This window comes from Malus domestica, chromosome 09, assembly GCF_042453785.1.
Source record: "Malus domestica chromosome 09, GDT2T_hap1".
Classification (NCBI taxonomy): domain Eukaryota; kingdom Viridiplantae; phylum Streptophyta; class Magnoliopsida; order Rosales; family Rosaceae; genus Malus; species Malus domestica.
The window spans coordinates 2,056,469-2,078,414 of NC_091669.1; the positions used below are offsets into that span (position 1 = coordinate 2,056,469).

At 39.5% G+C, this 21,946-nt stretch overlaps 2 protein-coding genes across 3 annotated transcripts; one reads left to right on the plus strand and one right to left on the minus strand.

The window, feature by feature from the left end:
• The first annotated feature begins 3,407 nt into the window (after positions 1-3,407).
• On the plus strand, positions 3,408-6,443 carry LOC103411168 (homeobox-leucine zipper protein HAT5-like). Its single transcript, NM_001328779.1, is given in 4 exon segments — positions 3,408-3,538; positions 3,647-3,795; positions 4,573-4,812; positions 5,913-6,443. Coding segments are annotated over 4 exon segments (1,011 nt in total). The 5' UTR covers positions 3,408-3,426; the 3' UTR covers positions 6,423-6,443.
• Positions 6,444-9,614: 3,171 nt separating this feature from the next.
• Positions 9,615-21,480, minus strand: LOC103442267 (methyl-CpG-binding domain-containing protein 9-like). 2 transcript variants are annotated; one of them, XM_008381040.4, is made up of 10 exons: positions 20,725-21,480; positions 18,336-19,053; positions 17,098-18,213; positions 16,293-16,982; positions 15,172-15,477; positions 14,302-14,637; positions 14,033-14,131; positions 13,463-13,894; positions 11,022-13,202; positions 9,615-10,423 (listed from the first exon to the last, which is right to left on the minus strand). In XM_008381040.4, the coding sequence occupies exons 1-10, from the start codon at positions 21,201-21,203 to the stop codon at positions 10,121-10,123; spliced, it is 6,660 nt and encodes a 2,219-aa protein (XP_008379262.3). In that variant the 5' UTR covers positions 21,204-21,480; the 3' UTR covers positions 9,615-10,120. The 2 variants fall into 2 exon arrangements, with proteins under 2 accessions (XP_008379262.3, XP_070660983.1); XM_070804882.1 differs by having other exon boundaries at positions 18,336-19,000; positions 20,725-21,416.
• Positions 21,481-21,946: the final 466 nt, after the last annotated feature.

Genomic DNA, 21,946 nt, shown 5'->3' on the forward strand with positions numbered 1-21,946 from the left:
TTACTAATTTAATTAGTTTAATAATACCTATATGGAAACTTAAATAAAACCTCCGTAGATTGCTCAAATATAAGGTTTGAATATACGAAATCGATTTACTTAACGTCACGGACCTACACAAATTGACAGAAAGCAAATCAGAGATCGGACACGCCCTCACGCACCGGCTAAGGCACGGCCATACTTGCCACCACGCCCAGGCATCCCTAATGTTCGTCAAGAATATTTTGTCTGTTTGACGGAATATTCCGTTAAATAACTAACAAAGTTTAACAGCATTACCTGACGCTGTTAGAATATTCCGTCAACTTTGACGGAATATTCCTTCATCTTCTCCGGTGGTCCTCGGCGGTCGCCTCCGTCCGCCGTCGTCTGAACTCACCGGAATCTAGAAATTTCCGCCGGTTTCTGGGTAAAATTTCAAACCTTTATATCTTCTTCATTTTTCAACTATTTTTCACAAAATTTATTTAGAAATGAAGCTTATGAAGAGTAGAATCGCGTTATACCTTTTTGAAGTCCAAAAAGTGGACGAATGTGGCTTGAAAAAGCCTCGAAAGGTTCGGCCAAAAACTCAACTTCTTGAAACCGGGTTGTTTCACATTAAAGCTTCCCCAAACCTTCACTAAAGACCTCAGGGAGTTGAGTGGAGGCCTTTAGACATCCTAAAAACTTGTAACTTGTTCGCAACTCGTAGGGAAAAACTAAGCCTAGTCGGAACTTCTGAGTTCGACGTCCAAAACTCGGTCAAACCACGATCCAAGGGCATAATTGTGTTCATGGTGGTGAGATGAACACAATGGTGTGATTTTTGGGCTCGATCTACGAGCTTTGGTGTTCGTTCATGGCGATTACAGAGAATGAGAGACTTCGGGAGGGGGAGAGAGAATGAAGAGAGAGATGGTGCTTTTTCTCTTTTTTTCTGATTGGGTGTAGGGAAGTGGGAAGAGATGTGATTGGTAAGAGTGAAAATGGGAAAGTTTGATTGGTGAGTGACAAGGGAAGGCGCGGGTTAGGTTAAAAAGAAATTACGGATAGGTTTTTCAGATTTCCTACAGTAAAAGGAATCAAAAAATCTATCCAGCACAGTGTTTCCGACACTGATATTTTGTATGCGAGTGTACAAAAATATCTGTAATTAACGTACTTTAACGAAGCATAACTTTTTCGTTACATGTCTGATTCGAGTCTAACACGAGCTCATGCGTTCGTATTGACGAGTACTATTTAAGTATGAAACTAGGAAGAAGAAACTGAAAGCCGAAACCACGTCCACGTCAGATTCCATTTTTGCCCAAAAAAGGTAAAAATGTCAAAACACATCAATGGAAAAGAAATTACAGTGAAAAGTAGGAACAAGTTGTCACATCTACCTTACTCCATATTGATTTTATAATACAGAAGTTGTTCTAATCAATCAGCCTTATCAAAATTTATCTCTTAATTCTCAAAAAAATCTTAAATTGTGTCAAATATCGACAATGAAATGATCAGAAATAAAAAAAGTAACCCCACCATTTTCATTTGACTTTAATTTAGACGAGGCCACTCCCTTTTGTTTCTTCTGCTTTGCATTTATATAGGAAATTGGTTATAGGCTTACAGCTACTTAGCAGAAGGAACATTTAAGCAAGGAGTTTGCTATGGTTTAGGCAAGAACAAGAAGAAGAAAACTCTAAAATTAAAGGTATTAACTTGTGTTTGATCCTTGTTGTATCATGTGGAACATGCTTTGTCAATAATTTGTGAAATGTTTCTGTGAGCATTTTCAGCCTCTGAAAAGATGTACTGTTGTGGCAAACCCATCAACCCGTCCCTTAAAAAATTAACGAAATATGTAACTTGTAGTGTTTATAGACAAATAGTAAGTGATATAGTATATACTTTTCCCGATTCGTTCTCATTTAATTTATTCAAGTTAAGAATTATAAAGATTGAAAGAAAAAAAGATGAACGTGCGGAAATCACTCGCCCGATTTTTTTTTACCAAATGAAAAAGAAATGTTGAGATTCTCCATTAGCAATTGAGTTTAGAAGTTGGTTATGATATTTGTATAAAAAATTGATAGAGAGAGAGAGAGAGAGAGAGGGTTGGAGTTGGCCGGGTAAAAAATGTTTAGAAAAAAAGGAGAGAATCAGAACCGTTTATCAGAACACAACAATTGGGGTGATGTGGATCAGACAATCCCCCGACCACCAAGCATGGGACCTATTTATTGGCTGGCACTCGCACCACGATAAGCCTCAAAAACCCGCACACCCCACGACGCATCCCACATGAACAGATGTGCCGTGGGCCCGTCCTTGTTGCATCACTACAAAAAAAATTATTTAGTTTTGGTCATTTTTTTTGGAATAGAATTATTCTCTTCAAAATATTCAAAAGAAAATAAAATTTCGTACTTTGTTAGATGTAAAATCATTTTCATCTTATTCGAATGATATTATAATCTAGTTTAAATTACATAAAATAAGATTTTATCAGATGCAAAGTAATAAACATACTCCTCAACTCAACTTTTCTTCTCTTACAAAAAAAATCAGTTGGTGGCGAAGTCACGACAGTTCACTATTTTAAAAGTTGAGAAAACTCACAAAGGCATTGCAACTTCTCTCCAACCACCATCGTGTAGTTCAACCGTCCCAAAAATCGAATCTTAAGCCAACCCTGTACAATACTTAGAATTCGCGCCATGCACTAAACTACACCGTGATTAACTTCCCTACATCTAGATTTGTTAGGAAAATTGTGGCAATGGTTTATCCACATGCACTCAAGTCCAACAATTCGAAAATACTCAAATATCCAATGAGAAAATGCCGTGGAAGTCAATTTCAAAGGGTATTTTCGACGTTGCATATGCATGCGACGTATATAAAATGGGCTAGACTCGCCTCTTTCAAGTTTAGCTGCAAAAAACACCTAGGAGCGACGCACCGATCACCATATCCCAATTCTGCCACCACCTTGCAAAAATCCTATCCTCCTTCTCCGGCGGACTTTCAATTAAGCTCCGGCGGCCTTACCATCTCAATTTCCATGGAGGTTTTGGAGCGTTAAACTCCAACTTCTTGTTTGATAGTACTCTCTACTATTGAACCTGTCTTACATAAAGCTTCAATATTACTATATCTCTTCGCCATAACCGTTGTTCGGGCGGCAGTGCTGGAAAAGATCGGTGGTGGTATGATGGGATTTTGTATATGTCCTTTGGAGACTCCGGCGAGGTTGCTTTGGAGCACCAGTTTTTTCCGCCACAAGATTATGATTTTCTAATTAATTCCAGACCCCTTAAAACAAAGTACATAATAATATTCAGTCTTTAAGAAAGAATCAACGGCGGAGAATTCACGCGCCACCAGTTCCTGCCAGCGCTCGGAGTTCACCAGAGGAAGATCAAGAGATCAGTTGTTTAGCTGGAAAAGATGATGGAGCCGGGCCGTTTTTTCTTTGAACCTTCGCCGTCGTCGGCGGTTTGCCAGCAAGGTGGTGGTGGCAACATGTTGTTCCTCGGCAATCCTGATCACGGTTTTCGAGGTGATTACTTGATCAAATCTTGACTTTGTTGATTATGGTAGCTGATTATTGATTTATATTAGTATATTAATGATTTGGGATTATGGATGTTGGTTGTTCATGATGAAGGGCAAAGATCGATGATGGGATTGATGGATCAGGAGAGCTCACGGAGGCGACCTTTTTTCAGCTCCTCCTCGTCGCAGGACGAACTGTTCGACGAGGAATACTACGACGAGCAGCTGCCGGAGAAGAAGCGCCGCCTCACTTCTGACCAGGTTTGTACATCTCTCGTTTTTTTTACAAGGTGATCATATCCTAAACTAACAGTAAAAAGTCGGAATGAACTGTAAAAAGTCCGGTGACAAGTAGTATTAATTATACCGTGGCCAATGGTCAAAGAGGCCACACAAAAGCACGGTTTGTCGTGGCTAAAACCTCTTGTGTCCCGAGAACAACAATTAGGGTTTATTCTGTGGCTATCAGTGTGTTTTTCACTAGTATAGTCTAATCTACTTGAACATGATCTGAATTTCGAACTAGGGTATAAAGGGACACACACTGTCCAGGTCAACTGAACTAACGTGCATCTGCCTCTCTTTTTAATCTGTTAAGTTGTCTTAGAATTATATTCCTTAACCCTAATTAAGCTAAATATTTGGCCATGACATAGATTTTGGCTCAAATATGCAAAAACCAAGTGCAATAGCGTTCTAGGATTTATAGAGTGAACTCACTTAGTGGGATAAGACTTGGTTGTTGTTGTTGTTGTTTTGAATGGATGGTGACCATACACACATACATAGATAGGTATATATGTATATATGCTGATGCTGGCATATTCACCTTATCAGCATCGATTCATCAGATGGTTATCTGATCTATCTCAACTTTGTTCTCTTCTTTTTGACTTTGTTATATAGCATGCAATCAAATCATCAGATATGAATATGATCAAAGTAATAAAATCAATCTGATGGCTGTAAATTGATCACGTCGCTGTTACGAGATCATAGTGTTGATTCTTTTTCTCTGTGATTAATTAAAATGATTAGGTGCATATGCTGGAGAAGAGCTTTGAGACAGAGAACAAGCTGGAGCCGGAGCGAAAGACGCAGCTGGCCAAGAAGCTAGGACTGCAGCCGAGACAGGTGGCCGTGTGGTTCCAGAACCGCCGCGCTCGGTGGAAGACCAAGCAGCTCGAGCGCGATTACGACCTTCTCAAGTCTTCCTATGACACCCTTTTGTCTGATTACGACTCCATCCTCAAGGAGAATCAGAAGCTCAAATCCCAGGTAATTTTAAATTATCACTAGTATTGCATTACCTGGTTTTCCAAGTAATTTTTTCAATTCAGATGAGAGAAAGATTAAAATCATTTCAAATCGACTTTATTTTAATGAAAACTATTATTAGCACTTCAAAATATCATTTGCAATAATCCCTTATAGTTTTAAGGAGAGTGAACATAACAATTATCTTTAAAGCGCTAATAACATATTAAATAACTTGACTTGAAGTCGGACAAAAGCATGATATTGCCGCAAATTATTATTCATATATGATTCCGTCTGTATAAGTTTATTTTATGTTGTCAGTCTTAAATCCGAATAAAAGAGGAGAGGGAGTGAGGTAGGTAATCGACAGCCAACATTTTATTTTTTTAAATCGAATCCCTATGATATGAGTGTTGGATCAAATTCTTTTTCTTATGTAAGTGATCCTTTACCACAGTATTGTACTTGCAAATGATCCTTTATTGCATGATGACATGAGTTTGAACCCATGATTAATCTAACATCAAATCTAACAAAATATATTGTATGAAAAAAAAATTATGTATTGTACCTTAGGGAACACCTAGCTAAAACAAATGAAAATTTAATGTGGTCCCTACACATCAGATTCGTCACTATTTTATATCTTTCCATCAAACAGATAGCATCTGTGTCAAACCCCACTGTGAATATAAAAAAGCCACTTTCAGAGTCACAGAACGAATATACTGTGGTATTTTTCCAAGTTATATATATATATAAAGATGCATGTTAAAATGGTTAGTGGACATTTCATCATCATTCATTGGTAAGTACTTTTGTAAGAAAGACTTTTATGAGACGGATTTTACTGTTACAATCATCTTTCGAGTTATTAGTAGCTTGGAACATCGCGCTTGCGATGAACGCATTCTCCTTATACTTTATCCTTTACACAAAATTCGCGAAGTATATCTCAAATCAAAATGTGAATGTCCCTTAAACGTTCGAAGTGCTGCACACTCGTTTTGATCTAGTTATATAACTTAAATTACTATATGATCTCATGCATTTTTTTTTAATATATGATCTCACGCATGAAAATTTGGAATTTAATTAATTATATCAAATGAATACAGGTGGTTTCCATAAACGAGAAGCTTGGAGGTAAAGAGCAGGCTAGTAGCACAAAAGCAACAGCATTTGCAGCGGATGATCACGATGACGAGAAGCGCGGCCCTCTTCTTCCAGCCGGTGATCAGTTGACGGAGGTTGTTCCGATAACTAGTCTCCAGTATAGCTGCAGCGTCAAGGTGGAGGACCGCCTGAGCTCAGGGAGCGGAGGAAGTGCCGTGGTGGACGAGGCCGAAGGCCCTCAGCCTGTGGACAGCAGTGACTCCTATAATTTCCCAAACAACATCCACAATTACTACTCTCATGATCATGACACTCATCATCATCATCATCATCATCAATACACGGCGCCACATGATCATGTAGAACATCATCGTAGAGGAGTCCACTCAGAAGAAGATGACGGTAGCGATGACGGCCAGTGTTACTTCTCCGATGTCTTTGCAGCCGCAGCAGCGGAGCAGCAAGCAGCACAGGAGGAAGGTGTTTCTTTGAACTGGTGGGGATGGTCATAAATGGCTAAATCCCCTAAATTGAAGTGTACTACCTATTTGCTTAATTACTCTATTTCCCCTGAAAGTGTAATAAAGTGTTTTCCTCAACGACGTTATGTTGGAAATTTGAATAGTTTGAGTAGAAATTTATTTGTCCCATAATGGCCATTCCCAAAAGATTTTATCACTTTATAAGGCTTTGTCCTTTATAGAAAGTGATTGGAGTAATAAGCCTGGAGACTAAAATTGGGCTCACCTTTGGGGTTGGGCTTTGGGGTGTACTAATTAATTGATAATTAATATATATAATTAATTATAATTAATATATATTTAATATATATTTAATTGTCAAAAGATTAATTAATTATTTTTGGAATTAATTAATTATTTTTAATTTCGAATTTAAATTAATTAATTATTTATTTTTACCAACAGATGAAGTCTGAAGTGTGAAAACGCAAAAACAAAAACACCATTTTCAGCAGATGTCTCTCAACAAATGCATCCCTTCCTCATACCTGTTGCGAACAGGTATAATCAGATTATATATACATCCATCTGCATGGCATTTAGAAATAGAAAAATTATAAATCTTCTCCTGCAATCATAAACATCCTTTCTGAGAGAACCACATTAATATTCGCCAGAAGTCAATTTTCCGATGCTGGAATTTCTGACTTAGATCGTTGAATCCTGGTGAAGCAGACGTCTGTAGAACTACAAGCACTGAGTAGGGACGAAATTTCTGTTTCAAGGACATTGCGGTACGCAAGCCTCGATCTTCAAGTTGTCTGTTTTTATAATTCGTATTCTAGTTTATATTCTGTTAATTCCTATTGCATTTATTGTTTATTAGCATATATATTTAAATCACAAATTGTTGACTTATATCCAACACGTTATATATTCACGGGCAAAGATGTCAATACAAATCTCTTCTTTGATCCTACTAAGCTTACATAGATCACAGATAATTGTTGCTAATGATCCAAATCAAACGGAAGAGACGAGCTGAGCAATTCTAAGTTATCATCTACCGCCGGTAGCTGGGCACCGTTATAAGGGCCGGTAGCTTGGCGAGGAAAGAGAAGGGATGCATTCCGACTACTTTGACGGCGATCAACCTCCAAAACGTATCAGGTAGTCTAGCCAATCCCATGTAGGATGAACCCAAACCCGAAATCAACTTACATATATACAAACCATCTGCTATAGAGAGAACAAAGAAAGACACATTGCACTGGTCATCGACAACGATAACATCATATCCAATGGCTACAGAGGAAACAAATCCGAACAACACAATACACATGTAGTAGTTGGTTTGGTATTGCTATGCTTTGAAAAAAAACTGCTTATGTTGTGCCATGAGAATAAGCAACTGTGAAATAAAACAGTAGAGTGTTTGGTAAACTTTTTTGTAAAAGTGCTTTTGAAAAAGAAAAAAACGGTTATATAATGTTTGGTAAATTTTTATGTAATAAAGGTGAATCACTAACTTAGATATGTCATTAACTTAATTTCCAGATATGTCATTAACTTAATTTAAAAAAAGCGGTTATACAAAAAAATGTATAATACTAGATATGTCATTAACTTAATTTTCTTAACAAATAAAGATGAATCACTAAATATACTTTATTTTTTAAAATAAAAATATTTATAAACTTTATCTTAAATATTTATAATTAAGAAATTTAAAAAAAAATAATTTCACATGTGAGGATAAGATGGTCATTTCATCCCCTCCATTTCATCTCTTATGTAGTCACTTCCCATTCATAAACAAAGACATCACAAACTGAAATCGCATCCGGGTGCGCAACTGAATTCTTTGATTGAACTACTCTTTCTTCTTGATTGATGCTGCTCCTTCCATCTTTTCGTTTCGGTTTTAGATTTGATTTTTGTTTTAGATTTTGATTTTAGATTGGTGCTGCTCATCATTTATCTTGTAGTTTACGAACAGAGGTTGAGGTGTTGGATTTGTTATGGGGATTGGATTAGCAATTCTTAATTTAAGGACTTAGATGGATAATGCTTATCCTCTTTCAACCAACAAATTGAGAAATGGGGGAGATAGAAAGGTTTCGCAACATATAAGTAACCCAGCAAAACCAGAGGAGCCCCACCATGGTTTCACAATAATATCTCTCCATTTTAACAACAATTGACAAACAGACGATCCCCCTCCTGAAATTTCTTAATCCTCACCCACCTTTGTACCCTTCCCCACATCTCATTTGACGGGGAGATCACCCCACAGCTCGAAACGTTTGCAATTGACTCATTCCCGTCTAGCGTTTCGGTCCTGCAAAACAATTTGAACGTCGTTTTGTTGTTTCTAGATCAAAGAAAAATGTTTTCTTTGTCTCACTGCATCTTATTGTACCTTTGAATCAAAGGATCAGTGTTTGTTTGGTGCGATGGTCAGGGTTAGATCACCATCGTCAATTAGATTGAAGTTTGCAACCCGACGTATTACCAAGTTCATTTATTTTTTACTGTTCATCCATGTTTTACCAAAATAAACCGTTTTGTTGAAGCTGCTATTTCCATTCCAGCCTCTAGTTTTCAGCTTTTTTCACTCATAACTTTGAAAAAAAAACTGATTTAAAGTGTTTACCAAACACTAAAATGCTCCAACTTTTTTTCATACCCACTTTTTATAAAAGTTAAGCTAAGCCAAACCAGGGCTCAATCAAGCCAAAAGAATCGTCCGGCTAAACAAAGGTCCAACCGACCGATGCATAAAGTGCAATGGTGCTCACAGAAGCTCACAGACCTAGCTTTCTTGGTCCCATGGAGCTTATATAAGTCTCAGATAACATTACCAATGATCTAATCAAAAGCTGCGCAATTCTAAGTAACTATATAATTCTTCCCCCGACGAAAATTTGCAGTAATGATAATTGACAAACAATGCACTTCTGTTACCTGTTACCCGGCTACAAAGGGAAGGCTGGCAGCAGAGTGCAGCGTCCGCAGACTACCTGAATAGAAAATTGGTCGGCCAGCAAAGCACCGAGAAGTGAGAACCAATAACCTTAGTATATCACATGTGAAAAGAGTGCCAATGCCAACACCCCTGAGTCCTCGCGATGTAAAAAAGTAAGACCCAGAGGTTCATCAGCCAGCACAAATACCTCAAGAACTGCCACTCTGAGAGAGAGAGAGAGAGAGAGAGAGAGAGAGAGATAGAGAGAGAGAGAGTTGTATAAAGAATGAAATATTGCCTAAAAACCTGAAAAGCTCAACATTTGCCAATTTTTTTCTTTTTCGTTTTTTCTGTCTTTTTACACTAAGTTCCCACTATATCTATATATCGGTCTCGCTCTCTTTGCCAGTTGATTCCTTTTCTCCATTTCCAAGCAACAATTCTGAGAGCAGCAGCAGAAATCATTGAAAATTGGATTCATCTGCACATATAAAATTTGTCCAGCTACTCGAATCCTCTAAGCAGATATTGTACAAACACTGCTTTCATACTCCGCATCCAAGTTAGCATGTAAGCTTTACCCTTTATGTACAGATCAACGCTTCAGAAGCAGCGGCAGTGACTACCTTCAATTTGTCAAACTAGTTGTTGGTTTGTTCTGGTCCAATGCCACCCAAAATGTGGTGTGACGGTCATTTTCACTGTCACCCACAACTGCTTCATGTCCACTGAGAACAACCCTGTCCGGATTAATCTCCACAAACTCAGAATCACACTAATATCAACCCTCTGTCTCCTTCCTTTTCTTGTTAGATTTCCTGCTTGACCTTGTTTTTTCTGCTGAATCCAAAACAGGAAGCGGCTTCAGGTCCAGTGCGCTGCTGGGCTCCAACTTGTCGGTCAGATTGGAACTAGGATGCATCTTCTCATACAGGATAGCAGCATCAAGAGAGTATATACGCAGAGCAAGTGCAGAGATAGTTGAAATTTTGGCAGCAGCTGAAAATGATGACCAATACCACCACTCATTCCTTAGATACTCAGTCTTTATCATGTCCTCCAGCACAATCATTGCCTGAACTATCTGAAATACCAAGCATGTTATTCGCATCATGCCAAGAAATTGACGAAGATACGTATGATATTAAATTGGGTTGTTTAAACAAAAAGTTGCTACAAAAAATAAAAATCACATTATGCAACAATAACTTAAAGGTCGTTTGAGAGGATCTAGTCTTCTTGTGCTTTCTTTATTCCATGCCAAAGAATAGGATAATTAAAGTGTAGATCGCTATTTCTCCACTAGTCCACGGGTCAATTCTACTGAAAGTAATCAAAATCATGCTATAACAAGCTACCATCAAATTTCCACCAATCAGCCAAGTCTATGCTGGACTGCTAAAGAGCTCCGTTGGGTAGAAATAGATATTGGATTCTGCCAGAAAACCTATTATTTGATAATTACCCTTATTCACAATTAGACGGTAACACAACCCTTGATGTATGTTACAACATTATATCAGGGGGCCTAAGAATGCTCCACCACATAACTGAATTAGTAACAGAACTAACAACCTCAAATATGCAAAGCTAGTCAAGCAAGATGCACAAATGTATTCAATAGCATGAGAAAGATTAAGAAAGTACTGTTCAAACAAAGAACAAAGGGAAAAAATACTAACTTCATATATTGTCACTGCTGATTTAACAAACGCACGCCAGGCCCATCTCCTTTCCAACTGTGCCTTTGATGGTCTTAGAGCTTCCTCAGGGACTGCAGCATCGATATCAAGCAGATTGATCTTGAGTCTCTTATAAATTTGACAAACTTTGCCAACCAAGGGCCTCAAAGAAGACTGGGGGACCACACAGAAACGACCAGCCCCCACAACAGAAGAATGGCTATTTGAATGTCCTTCCTCCCCTCGTTCCAGAGATCCCAAAGTTAGTTTGTTAGCATTTAGTAACATCATTCCATCACCTGTCCAGGATAGATTGTTACTGCTTACAATATCAACATTAGTCTTTCCTTGTGAAACTAGCTGTTCGGCAGGCCCCAGTCCATTACCAGATACACCGACATCTTTCTGAGAGATTGTCGCTAGCGTAGAATCACTCAGATAAGGAGATGCTGGGGCAAAAGATGGAACTCCTTGTGAACCTATGAGACCTATTTCCTGTATCAAATCCTTGTTTGAATCATTGGTCACAAACTTGGAGCAGATCTCTTCAAAATCATATGGGCAACCTAAACTTCCATTTTGAAACTTAATCAACTTTGCACTAAGCTCTGAACAAGCACTTTTAGAAGTTTCAACACTGTTCAGTTCACCTCTGCCCTCTTCCCGATTCATCTCACACTTCATACTCCCCTTAACTTTAGAAGAATCACCTATTTCCCTTCCCTTCTCACAGGCTGCTGAAGTTGGAATGCACCTACCATTGTTATGCCCCTCAAGTTCAGCATCAGTGGAGAAGGTTCTGTGGCAAGAGAGGCAATGGTGTCTACTGGGCCAAATGGGTTCCAAGCATTCACACCGGTACCCTTTCTCATCATTGGTTACTCTAGCTCTCTTTCCCCACTTTTTGGAGATGTCGGTGGTTTCCATCTCGGAGCATGGACCATACATCTTCTTCAGCAAAGTGGCTGCCCTAGTACCAAGACGATCAGAAATTTCAGTTTTATCAGCATTTCTAGTCACTGAAATAGCAGTTAGGTGATCATCCTGACCTCGGCTTCTAATTTTCTCAAACTTTTGGAACCTCAACCTTTTCCAGTGCAGAATTGAGTCCCTCAGCTCTCTTTCCTTAGGGTGCTTGTTCTTTAACCAACCCATAAGTTCTTCAATTTCTGTATCAGTTTGATAAGAAACCCAAGGTGCCCTAAAGGAAATGCTGTTGTTTGGACCACAACTCTGTGTAACAGAACTCCTCCATACAGGGTCTCTGCAATCTTTCATATTTATACCATGTTTAAATGACACACTTCGATCTACAATAATCCAAGCATGTCCACCCGGAAGAACTGAAACCCAGTATAAGCCACCAAGGGAATCAGTTCCTAAAAACTCTCTCCGCACCGACACCTTTAAGAGGTCGAATTCTGTACTCGCAATCAAATCCTCCAAAACTGATAAATCATTTTTGACAGAGTTCAACTCAAGGTGGTAGGACTCTGATTCATTCACAGAAGCAGGTGACATCTGCTCTCCCACATGATTACTCCTCACATCTGAAGGGTTGCTAATTCCTTTCTGATCTATAGGCAGAGAAACATCCATTTCCGCATTGTCTTGTGGATGATCAACGCAACCGATTTCTTTACTAGACCCATTGATTTCATGTGGCAAACAATTTGATGAAGGAAACTCAATTTGTCTAGAGGATATTTCACTTTTATCGGCAGTCATATGTGAAGAAAACTTCCCAGGTGCAGAGATGTCATCTGAAGCAGAATGGACATCTTTTTCCCTAACTTCAGTGTCTACAGAATGTTGGCTATTATATTCTGCATTACTGACAGATGGGTGTTTATCAAACCCTTGAGCACCCTCTAGTGCCGAATCATCAGAGACTGCATTGAAGGAGTTAGACCTGCCACTCAAAACCTGTGGTTGATGAAGACATCTTTCATTGGTTTCAACCGAAGCCGAAATCCCTTCCTTTGTACCGTCACCAGCATCGACCTTTGCAGCTCTTGAAACCAAAATTTCTTGTCTAGACCTGAGGACCTTCCATTCTACAGATAAAGAACGCAATTTCTGATGCAACTCGGTTGATGTCTCAGAACAATATTCAAGGTGTTGACGAATAACTGCTGAACTAAGCAACTCATCACATAAGAACTTCAGCAGGAATGTTCTCTGCAAGCACAGTAAAAGGGATAACTGTAAGTTTATAAACAATGATTAAAAATAACAATAATTCACCATCATACTCAAATCTTTAAAGGTCCAGTGGTGCACTTTCTAGCTATACAATAAGTGATAACAATAGGGTGATTTTTTTAATGGACCATGCCAAAAAGAAATGGCGGGACCAGTAAGACAATGCAATCACTTGTGGTCAGCCATATTACTAGTGTGACTAGAAAAATTATACATAAAGGCATCGATGTGCAAACCTCATCAACGTTGATATCCCAATACTCGCTCTCTTCCATTTTCACTGCTAAATGTGCAAGTGTCTCCAAGAAAACCCGGGTAGCTTCTCCCTGGTAATTTTTACGACGTCTTCTAATGACCAGACGATGTTTTGATGCATCTTGAACTATTTGTTTAGAAACAACACAAGAGGGGCAATACCAGTTTCCGTCCGGGATCCTTGCAAGAGGAGGATTCAAACAGTATGTATGATACTCAGAATCACAAGTATCACACAACAGTACACTGTCGTCATCTTTATCAATGCCGCATACTTTGCAAACTCCCTCATCCCAAGGGGCTTTGGGAATCCCATTTGTGAAAGTAAGTAAATCATCAATTTCCTTTTTCCTTTCAGAACTGAGGCCTTCCAACTTTGAATACTCTGCAAGCTTATGAACAAGAGGGACAACCTGCATTGAAAGAACAACTGAATCTGGTACGGTACTTGATTAAATGCTTGTAATTAGAGTAGTGAACGGCCAGCAGAGGAATGTGCCTTATGTGTGTGTCAAGGTGTGGGTTGGGATAAGGGACAGAAAGGTACATACCTCCTCCTCGTATAATGTTTCAAAATTTTGGGCTAACTTCTCAGTTAACTCAACCAAATCAGGCTTATCCCCATAAGCAATACGTAGATTGCTCCATAACTGCAAAGTGAAAGTAACGATTAGAACTAATGGACTACACCAGATTAAAATTTAAATTAAACAGAAGTTTGCAGCTTTAAAGTTTCAGTAATGTTTCTAAGAGGGTCACCGGAGATGCTGAAGTGTGCAGTAAAAATTTTCAAGAAATCCAATTGTCAAAGAAAACAGACCTCCCTGACATCCTCTAGAAAGGCTTCATGTGATCCCCCATAGGATCCAGCTGCCAATCTCAAATCAATAGTCCTGAAGTCCAAAGGTCGAGACACCATGGCTGGCAATCCTAGAAGACCCTCATCATCGTTATCACTTGAATTCATTAGCTTTCTCCCGAGCAAATTGCAGAAAACCTTTGTGTCATCTGCAGCAGCAGCACGACGCAATACAATGCGGCATTGTTTCATGATAACATCATAAATAGAGACATTTATCTTCCGTTTTCTTCCCTTCTCAGCCTTTTGTGGCAATGCTTTACCCGATACATCTGCTAGCAGTGACAGAACAGCTTTCTGTGCTCAACCAACAAGAAAGAATGTCCAATTTAGAATCATGCTTACTATTACTGGTTGAACAAATAAATATAACTTGGACACATAGACAGTCTTACAGTACCATAATCCTTAGTTTGGTAAGGAGCAAGTTAAGGAACATTCACAATTTCATCTTGCGTATCCCAAGAAAATATGTTTTAAGATGGTTTAAAGATTCCTTCCACCTAATCAAACAAACAAATTACATTTTACAGCCGATGTGCAAAAGAAAAATCATTTTAGAAATTTTTTATAAGAAATATGTCATAGTTTCATGGTAATTCAAATTAAAGTATGAGCAAAGTTACTGCTCCTAGAACCATAAGTAAATTACTGCCTCAGAATATTGTTGTTGAAAGGCGTATTATAATACAGGAAACATGTCCACAACATGTATTCCCAATAAAAGTCGGCCAATGTCAACATGGCATTCACAATGAATCTTCGTATTCTATCAAGTACTCAGCCAGGAGAAAAAAGTAGTTAAGTAATAATTATGTAATGAGAAACCACCTTTGTAGGCCCTGATGCATTGCCCTTGTAAACTTCTTTACTGATTGAATGTTCCAGTATTTTCCTCGCCCATTCAGGTGGATCCTTTTCCAAAGCCTCATAAACACATTTTCTGATTCTTGTTCCGACATTTGTCGGTAGCTTTCTAACAGGTTCCAACACCTGCGCCCATAGTGGCTTATTACCATCATTCCCCAAATTCTTATCAACAGCAGCTGGTCCATCAGACACCTCCTCTTCTATGGTAAATACATCATGCTCTCTGTTAAGTGAAGCAAAAATTTGCTTTGTAGCCTCTGCAAGCAACTGAAAAGTAAAGAAACAGATTAACATGCGTTTTTGTCACCTGTCATTGCACCAGATCTACACATGGAGAGTGAGGCACATAAAAACACAAAAGAAAGAAGAAAAAGATACATAATGCTACAGTACCACCAATTGAAGAGGTGAAATGAATCACACTTCCTCAGTGGAACCCATAAGAGACATGTAAAACTAACATCCTAACAAGTACAGATACCGTTTCTAAACAATAGAGCATAGTATGCCAAACAATTTGTAATATGCCACACGTTTCCCAATTTAACTATTTAATTAACTAAGCCTTATGTGCAACCTAACATGTTCAAATGTTATCAGTCATATGCCACAACTGTCAGAGTGAACAACTACAGCCTTAAAGGAAGACCAGATACATTTAAAAAGCTAATCTAGATAGTATGTTGGTTCTTAAGAGGACACCTTGTTTAATCCCATGCAGGGGTCAAATACCAAAATAATTATGCATAATGTTTGAGTAAGGAAGGGATGATTATTGTTTTCGGGGACATAATAGCTTTCTCTTCTTTACAGGATACAGTGAAAGTTTGACCTTCTTTGTGGACTGCAGTACCTACTGATGTTAAAGAAATTTCTTTTTTCTTCTTCATTCTGAATGGGGAGCTGCAGTTGACTAAGTTAAAGAGGTATGTATTTTGGGAGATAAAAGTAGCTGAACTGTGTAAACAAGATGATATAACATAGCTTTGTTTAGATGGGGGTTCATTTACAACAATACGTAAGTAAACAGCACTAAATGTTGGAATAATAAAAGACCATGAAGGGATAAGAGCTGATCTTACAAGTGCATCTGCTTCCATCCCAGCTACTCCAGATAAGGACCCACAGAGCACCCCACCGTCACCTTGTAAGCAGCGAAACACTTTACTGCTTTCACGAGCGGTAATCTCAGGCGAGTCAAGGTTGCCATCCATGGATAATACAGCCAAGATGTATCTCCGTGCTAACTCTGGCCAAGTCAGTTCATTAATTGGGAGTATATTAACCTTCGCTCTTTTCACAGGAATTGAAATATCAATGTCTTTCTTCCTTCCCCGTTTTGACTTCAGATCTCCAGAATCAAAATTCGGATCCACCAGGGCAGCAACCTTAAACTGCAACTCACCTATGAGCACTCTTAGCAGTGATGCATGAGCCTTCGTCAAAGCTATGCCAGAACATCTGCTATAAGTAACAGATGCAAGTTTATCTTGAGCTGCCTCCTTCATTGCTCCAGTTTCCATATGTATGAATGCATGTGGATTATTCCTAGAAACGGTCGAGCCAGACTCCATGGTCAAAGATAATTGACCACTTGAATAATCAATTCTATTTGAATTTAAAGCTTGAGTGCCCTGGTTTTCCCTATCGAACTTCTCTGAAAGATCTGACCTGCCGAACCAAGGGTCAATAAGTTCCTCCTCAAGTTCTTCCAATGAAAAAGCCTCCTTTAGACCCAAAATTTCATCAAAGCGCGACAATAATTCCCAAACCTGGGTAGAAAAAGAAAAAAGGCGAATAAGCTTCATGCTTGTCAATCATGTGGCAACACAAACTCAAAACTAACACAATTATAATAAATGAAAAACTGCAAGAAACATCTCATACCTGATAAACATCATCAACAAGGGCAGGAGGAATCCTCAAGCACAATGGCTTCCCATGAGGAGGTGGATGATCATTCTTGAGGTGATCCTTGACCAACTTCACTTTTTTGGACCTCCTAAACAAACCATCCAACACTTCTTCTTTACCATGTAATCCAGCTCCCATTTTAACCACTAGAAGCCCATTTCCAACAGTTAGCTGTGTAGAATTAGAACTTCTATCGTTAAGAAATTGATATTGAGAACAGGATTGGGCAGCAGGAAGCTGCTCCAAAAGTTCTTGCACAAAATCCACATCTAATCCAAATCTGTCCTGATCTAGCCAATTTGCTAGTACGTCATAAGAAAAGCCAGGCTCATCATCGGCCCGAAGTTCAGAAGAGATGCTGACAGAACCTGCTGAACTACAAAACTTGTCCAGTGGAGATTGGTTCACGTTGCCACTGTCATTTGTTATAACCTCATTTTGGGAGCCTTGAGCATTTTCAACATGCTTACAGAAAACTTTAAGAATGCCCTTCTGTTTAAATATTTCAGAACAAGCATTAACAATTTTTTTTGAAATCATTCCCCAAGCTGCAGATGAAGAATGGTCTTCTACTGAAATCTCACCAATGTCATCCATCACACCCAAATCAGCAGATGAAAGAGTTCCAGATTTTTCATAAACGGAATTATCTTCAAACTGCGGTTCAGCTGATGTCTGAACATCACTGACTTCAACTGAACAACTCCTCAGGCAAGACAAAATATCATTTTCCATAGGTGGAGAAGGATCTGACAGAATCATCTGGATACTTCCATCATTATCAGAAGTCAAGTCATGACTTTCTTGATTAATTTGACTGTAAAAGTTGCCAAGTTGTGACCTACAGAGGATAGTTGAACCCTCGGGAACCGGCAAGGCAGAACACGAACATCTTCTGACCTTAAAAACAGGTCCAGAATCACCACCATTTAAAACTTCACACACAAATAAAGAACCAGTAACCTTATCATGCCAACATGACCTATAACCTACAGGATAGATCTGATTTGAATCATGATAAGAAGGCCTTGTATCAACTTCTCCCAAAGAAAGAACAAAGAAATCTTCAAACTGCACCGGAAATCCCTCCTGGAAAATAAAAAATGCACAAATCAGAAAAGTAAAACAAGCTGAAATAACATCCATGTTATGTTGATTAAGGAGAATCGTTATTAGCTTTACATTATAACAAACAGAGAATATACACTTACAGTACTTTGCCGAGACCCAATGCAACCATGTTCTTCTGTCCCTGCTTCAGTAAGTTTTACATTATTTCCAAAACCACAGGCAAAAGCTTCTGTACTTATACCATTGGAAGAGAGCTCCTTGCAATAGCCACTGAGCAAACTTTCCTTATTTTCAGCTAATCCATTGGCATATAAGAGTCTTGACTTTCTTTTTCTAGGTAGATAAGTCTTCTCAGTATTAGAAAGAGAACCCTCCCGTCTTATTTCAGATCCCATGGAATTGTAGTTAGGCGTCAAGCCAAGAAAATATGCAACTTCAGATACTGAGCCAAATGTCTTCCCATTTGGTGCACGGTATACTATATATGGTTCACCACTGGCTGTTGACTGTTTAAATTCTACACGCCAACCATCCTCCAGTATGCCATGCCTTTCAGAAACGTAATCTCTAAGAGCCTGTAGAACTATCTCATCTGGACTCCGGGATGGTATTCTAATAGCTGTATTATTGTTATTACTATGCTTCCCGAGCGGAAACCTCGAACTTAATTCCTCAAAGCTTCCACCCGTAGTCTGTGTGTAGTGCAATATATCTTCCCAACCCACTTTAGTCGCATGTGTCATTATCCCAGCACCTTTTTCCAAGCCATATCCGTTTCCAGAGTACAAGAAGTTTGAATTTGTCACTGGGGCACCAAATGGATTGCCACCAAAAGAATTACCACCGGGAGTGTGCTTTCTATAATCAAAATAAGTTTAAGCAGTAACTACTTATGGACAATGTGCATTTAATGAAATTTATCAAAATAGTAACCAACGAGTAATAGACAATAGAGGCAATAATGACGAGCTAAGAAAACAGTCCATAGTATAAGACAACTCTACCATTTAGTTTCACAATATCAAACCGTAAAACCCATACCAGCCACAAAAATGTTAGAAACGCTTATGAATCATGCAAGCAGTAAGGCACAAGTTAATGATAATTAAGCTCCCCAGTTTTGTTGCTTTAGAGGTAGCAGCTTAAAGCCCGAGAGACAACAACAAAAGGCGTACATTTAAAGGAAGTAGTCAAAATAGGCAAGAATGATGAGTTTAGAAAATGTACGAAAACGGTCCATAATATAGGATAACTCTACCATTTTAGTTTAGAAATAAAGCGGTGGAAAATCCAACCACGGCATAAATGTTAGAAGCGCTTAAGGAAAATGCAAGCGATAAGACACTAGTTATGCTCTTATCAGTTTTGATTTAATTCATGGGTGGCAGCTTAAAGCTGGAACACAACGAAAGGTATAATACCAAAGTTATTCTGCAGGTGCTACCTGGGTGTAAAGGCAAACTCTTACGACAGTTCCGTATACCCATAGTACTCGCAACTCATTTAAAAATACACACACACACACACACATATATTGAAAATCATTTTGGAAAATTGAAGTTTCTTAGTAGGGATACCACATGTCCAAAGAGAAGTTATAAAGCTTCCTTTTTCTAGTTTATGTACATGGTTTATACAAGACACTAGCATGTAGTTTATTTTCCCAATCCACAATCCAATTTAAAGCAGTCTGAAACAATATGCTCATTACGGATCTGTCCTATTTTAAGAGTATAATTTTTAAAATAAATTTCTTCCTAATTAACACAAAAAATGTAGTTAAGATAAAATGCCAAAACTGCAATTTCTTCCGTGCACACGAAGCTTGTAGCATGGTGTTTCATCCGACACGTGCACACAGAGAGCGAGAAAGGCACACAAATGTCAAGCCCTTCAATCTCATACAAGGAAAATCGGACAGACTAATTCCTACAAAAATTCCCCTAGGTCTAATTCAACGCCTTGGGACGAACAGGCAGTCCCCGTGGCATGGTGCATAGTGCAGACTGGGGAATGTAGAGTATAATTCGTTTTTGGGTATTCCAAAGGTGGTGAGTTGGAGTGATTATCTCAGTTATGAGCCAATGGGTAATCAAAGCTGGATAAAGGGTGACCCCAAGCCAACAGGGCTCCCCAGATGCTTTGAAAAATGTAAAACAAATACTCGAATGAGGAGCAACCTTTCGGGTGCAAAACACCGGCACCCGAATGCAGAGCGCGAAGTGGAACATTCCAAATCAGTCGCTAAATAATGGCATTATCATGGCCTTAAATGCTTGCATGCATGCATTGATCGCAATTAAGTGCTGCGACAAGAACTAGCCTATTAGCATGTAATTTATGATGGGAAATGTAGTAAACCACACATAAACAGAGCAGGGCATTCTTGGTAAGTCCATAAACACCTTAACGATCGTTGTTTTTAAGATTTGTTTGCATATACGAGCTCGAAAAATCGAAAGCAGAAGTAGAAAAAGCAAAACTAAGTTTAGTAGCTGAATATCTTAGCAAATGCGGGAAACCACCTACCTCAATTCGCGCATTTCCGCGATGTCGTCGACGTCGCTCGGCGGCGAGGCGTTGATATCGAGAATCTGCTTGGCCTTAACTCCAAGCGGCCACCGCTTGCTCCTAACCCCACCGCTCAGACAGTCCCCGCAGACCCACTCCACCAAATTCACCGCCTGCCGGCCGCGCATTCCGGCGCATGTGAGGTGAAACCCGCGCTCGCAGCCGTCGCAGACCACCACGTGCCCGCGAACCTCGGGCTTGCCGCAGGCGGCGCATGCGGATCCTCGAGCTGAGCCGGGAACTCCGGCCGGGCCGCCGGGAGGCGGCGAAGGGTGGTCGTGGTAAGACCGGACAACGTCGAAGGAATCGGGTAGGGTTTCGGAAGGAGAAGGGATCTCATTGAGATCGATGCTGAGTACGGAGCGAGTTGGCTCGGCGTTGGCGGCGGCGGCTGCCGCTGCTCTGAGTTCGTCGGCAGCTGAATCCGTCAGTTCCATTTATCCGAGTCGGGGTTTGGAGCTCGAGGTCGGTGCTCGTAACATTTGATCGGACGGCTGAGATTTGACACGAACGAAAAGGAGAGGTTTTGGCTTTTGGGTTCGAGGGAACACAGAGGAAAAAGAAGACAGAAACGAAGAGACCGAAAGAGGACCGCACCGTATCGCCCTGACCCTCCCTCTTTCTCTCTCTAGACTCTCTCTCTCTCTCTCTCTCTCTGACCTTTTTTTTTTCTGTTGGTTTAATTTTTTGAACTGCGATGTGAGAAGTAAGGGTAAAGTGGGGCGGACTCACCGGGGATTTATATGTGTACTCGCTGACGTAGAACGACAGTTACCCACGTGGACCAATCAGGAGAGCGGCAGACTGGGCTTCACCTTCCCCGATAGTACAGTGCTCTGTGTCGCTCTGCGTAGGAAAACCTCCTCTGGGTTCAGAGTAGGATGAGATGAATCTCGTGACTTGCTGAGCGTTTTGTACAGTTTACGGTTAGAACGCATGTATTTACATGTTTTTTTTGTGGACGAAGTTGTATCTCTCTCGTAAGTAGTTTCATAGAATTTCGTGTTGTTGATCGTCATTAAGGCATTGTATGCATGGTGATTACGAATTTACGTGATCCGTTATTTCGAGAAACGTTTTATGGTTGTGATAAGTGTGAAGTGTTAGGTATGCGTATCTGTTTTTCGTAAATGATGCAGTTTGACGTCTGAGATCGATGAATATAAGTTTATTCATTGAG

What these genes read in the sequence shown, in the direction of transcription:
- LOC103442267 (XM_008381040.4), bottom strand. Translation starts at nt 21,203, where the DNA reads ATGGAACTGACGGATTCAGCTGCCGACGAACTCAGAGCAGCGGCAGCC. An exon ending in TTGTTGATGATGTTTATCAG is followed by an intron (nt 16,983 to 17,097) that starts GTATGAGATGTT and finishes TTTTCTACCCAG; the next exon opens with GTTTGGGAATTATTGTCGCG. An exon ending in GGATGGAAGCAGATGCACTT is followed by an intron (nt 15,478 to 16,292) that starts GTAAGATCAGCT and finishes TTTACTTTTCAG; the next exon opens with TTGCTTGCAGAGGCTACAAA.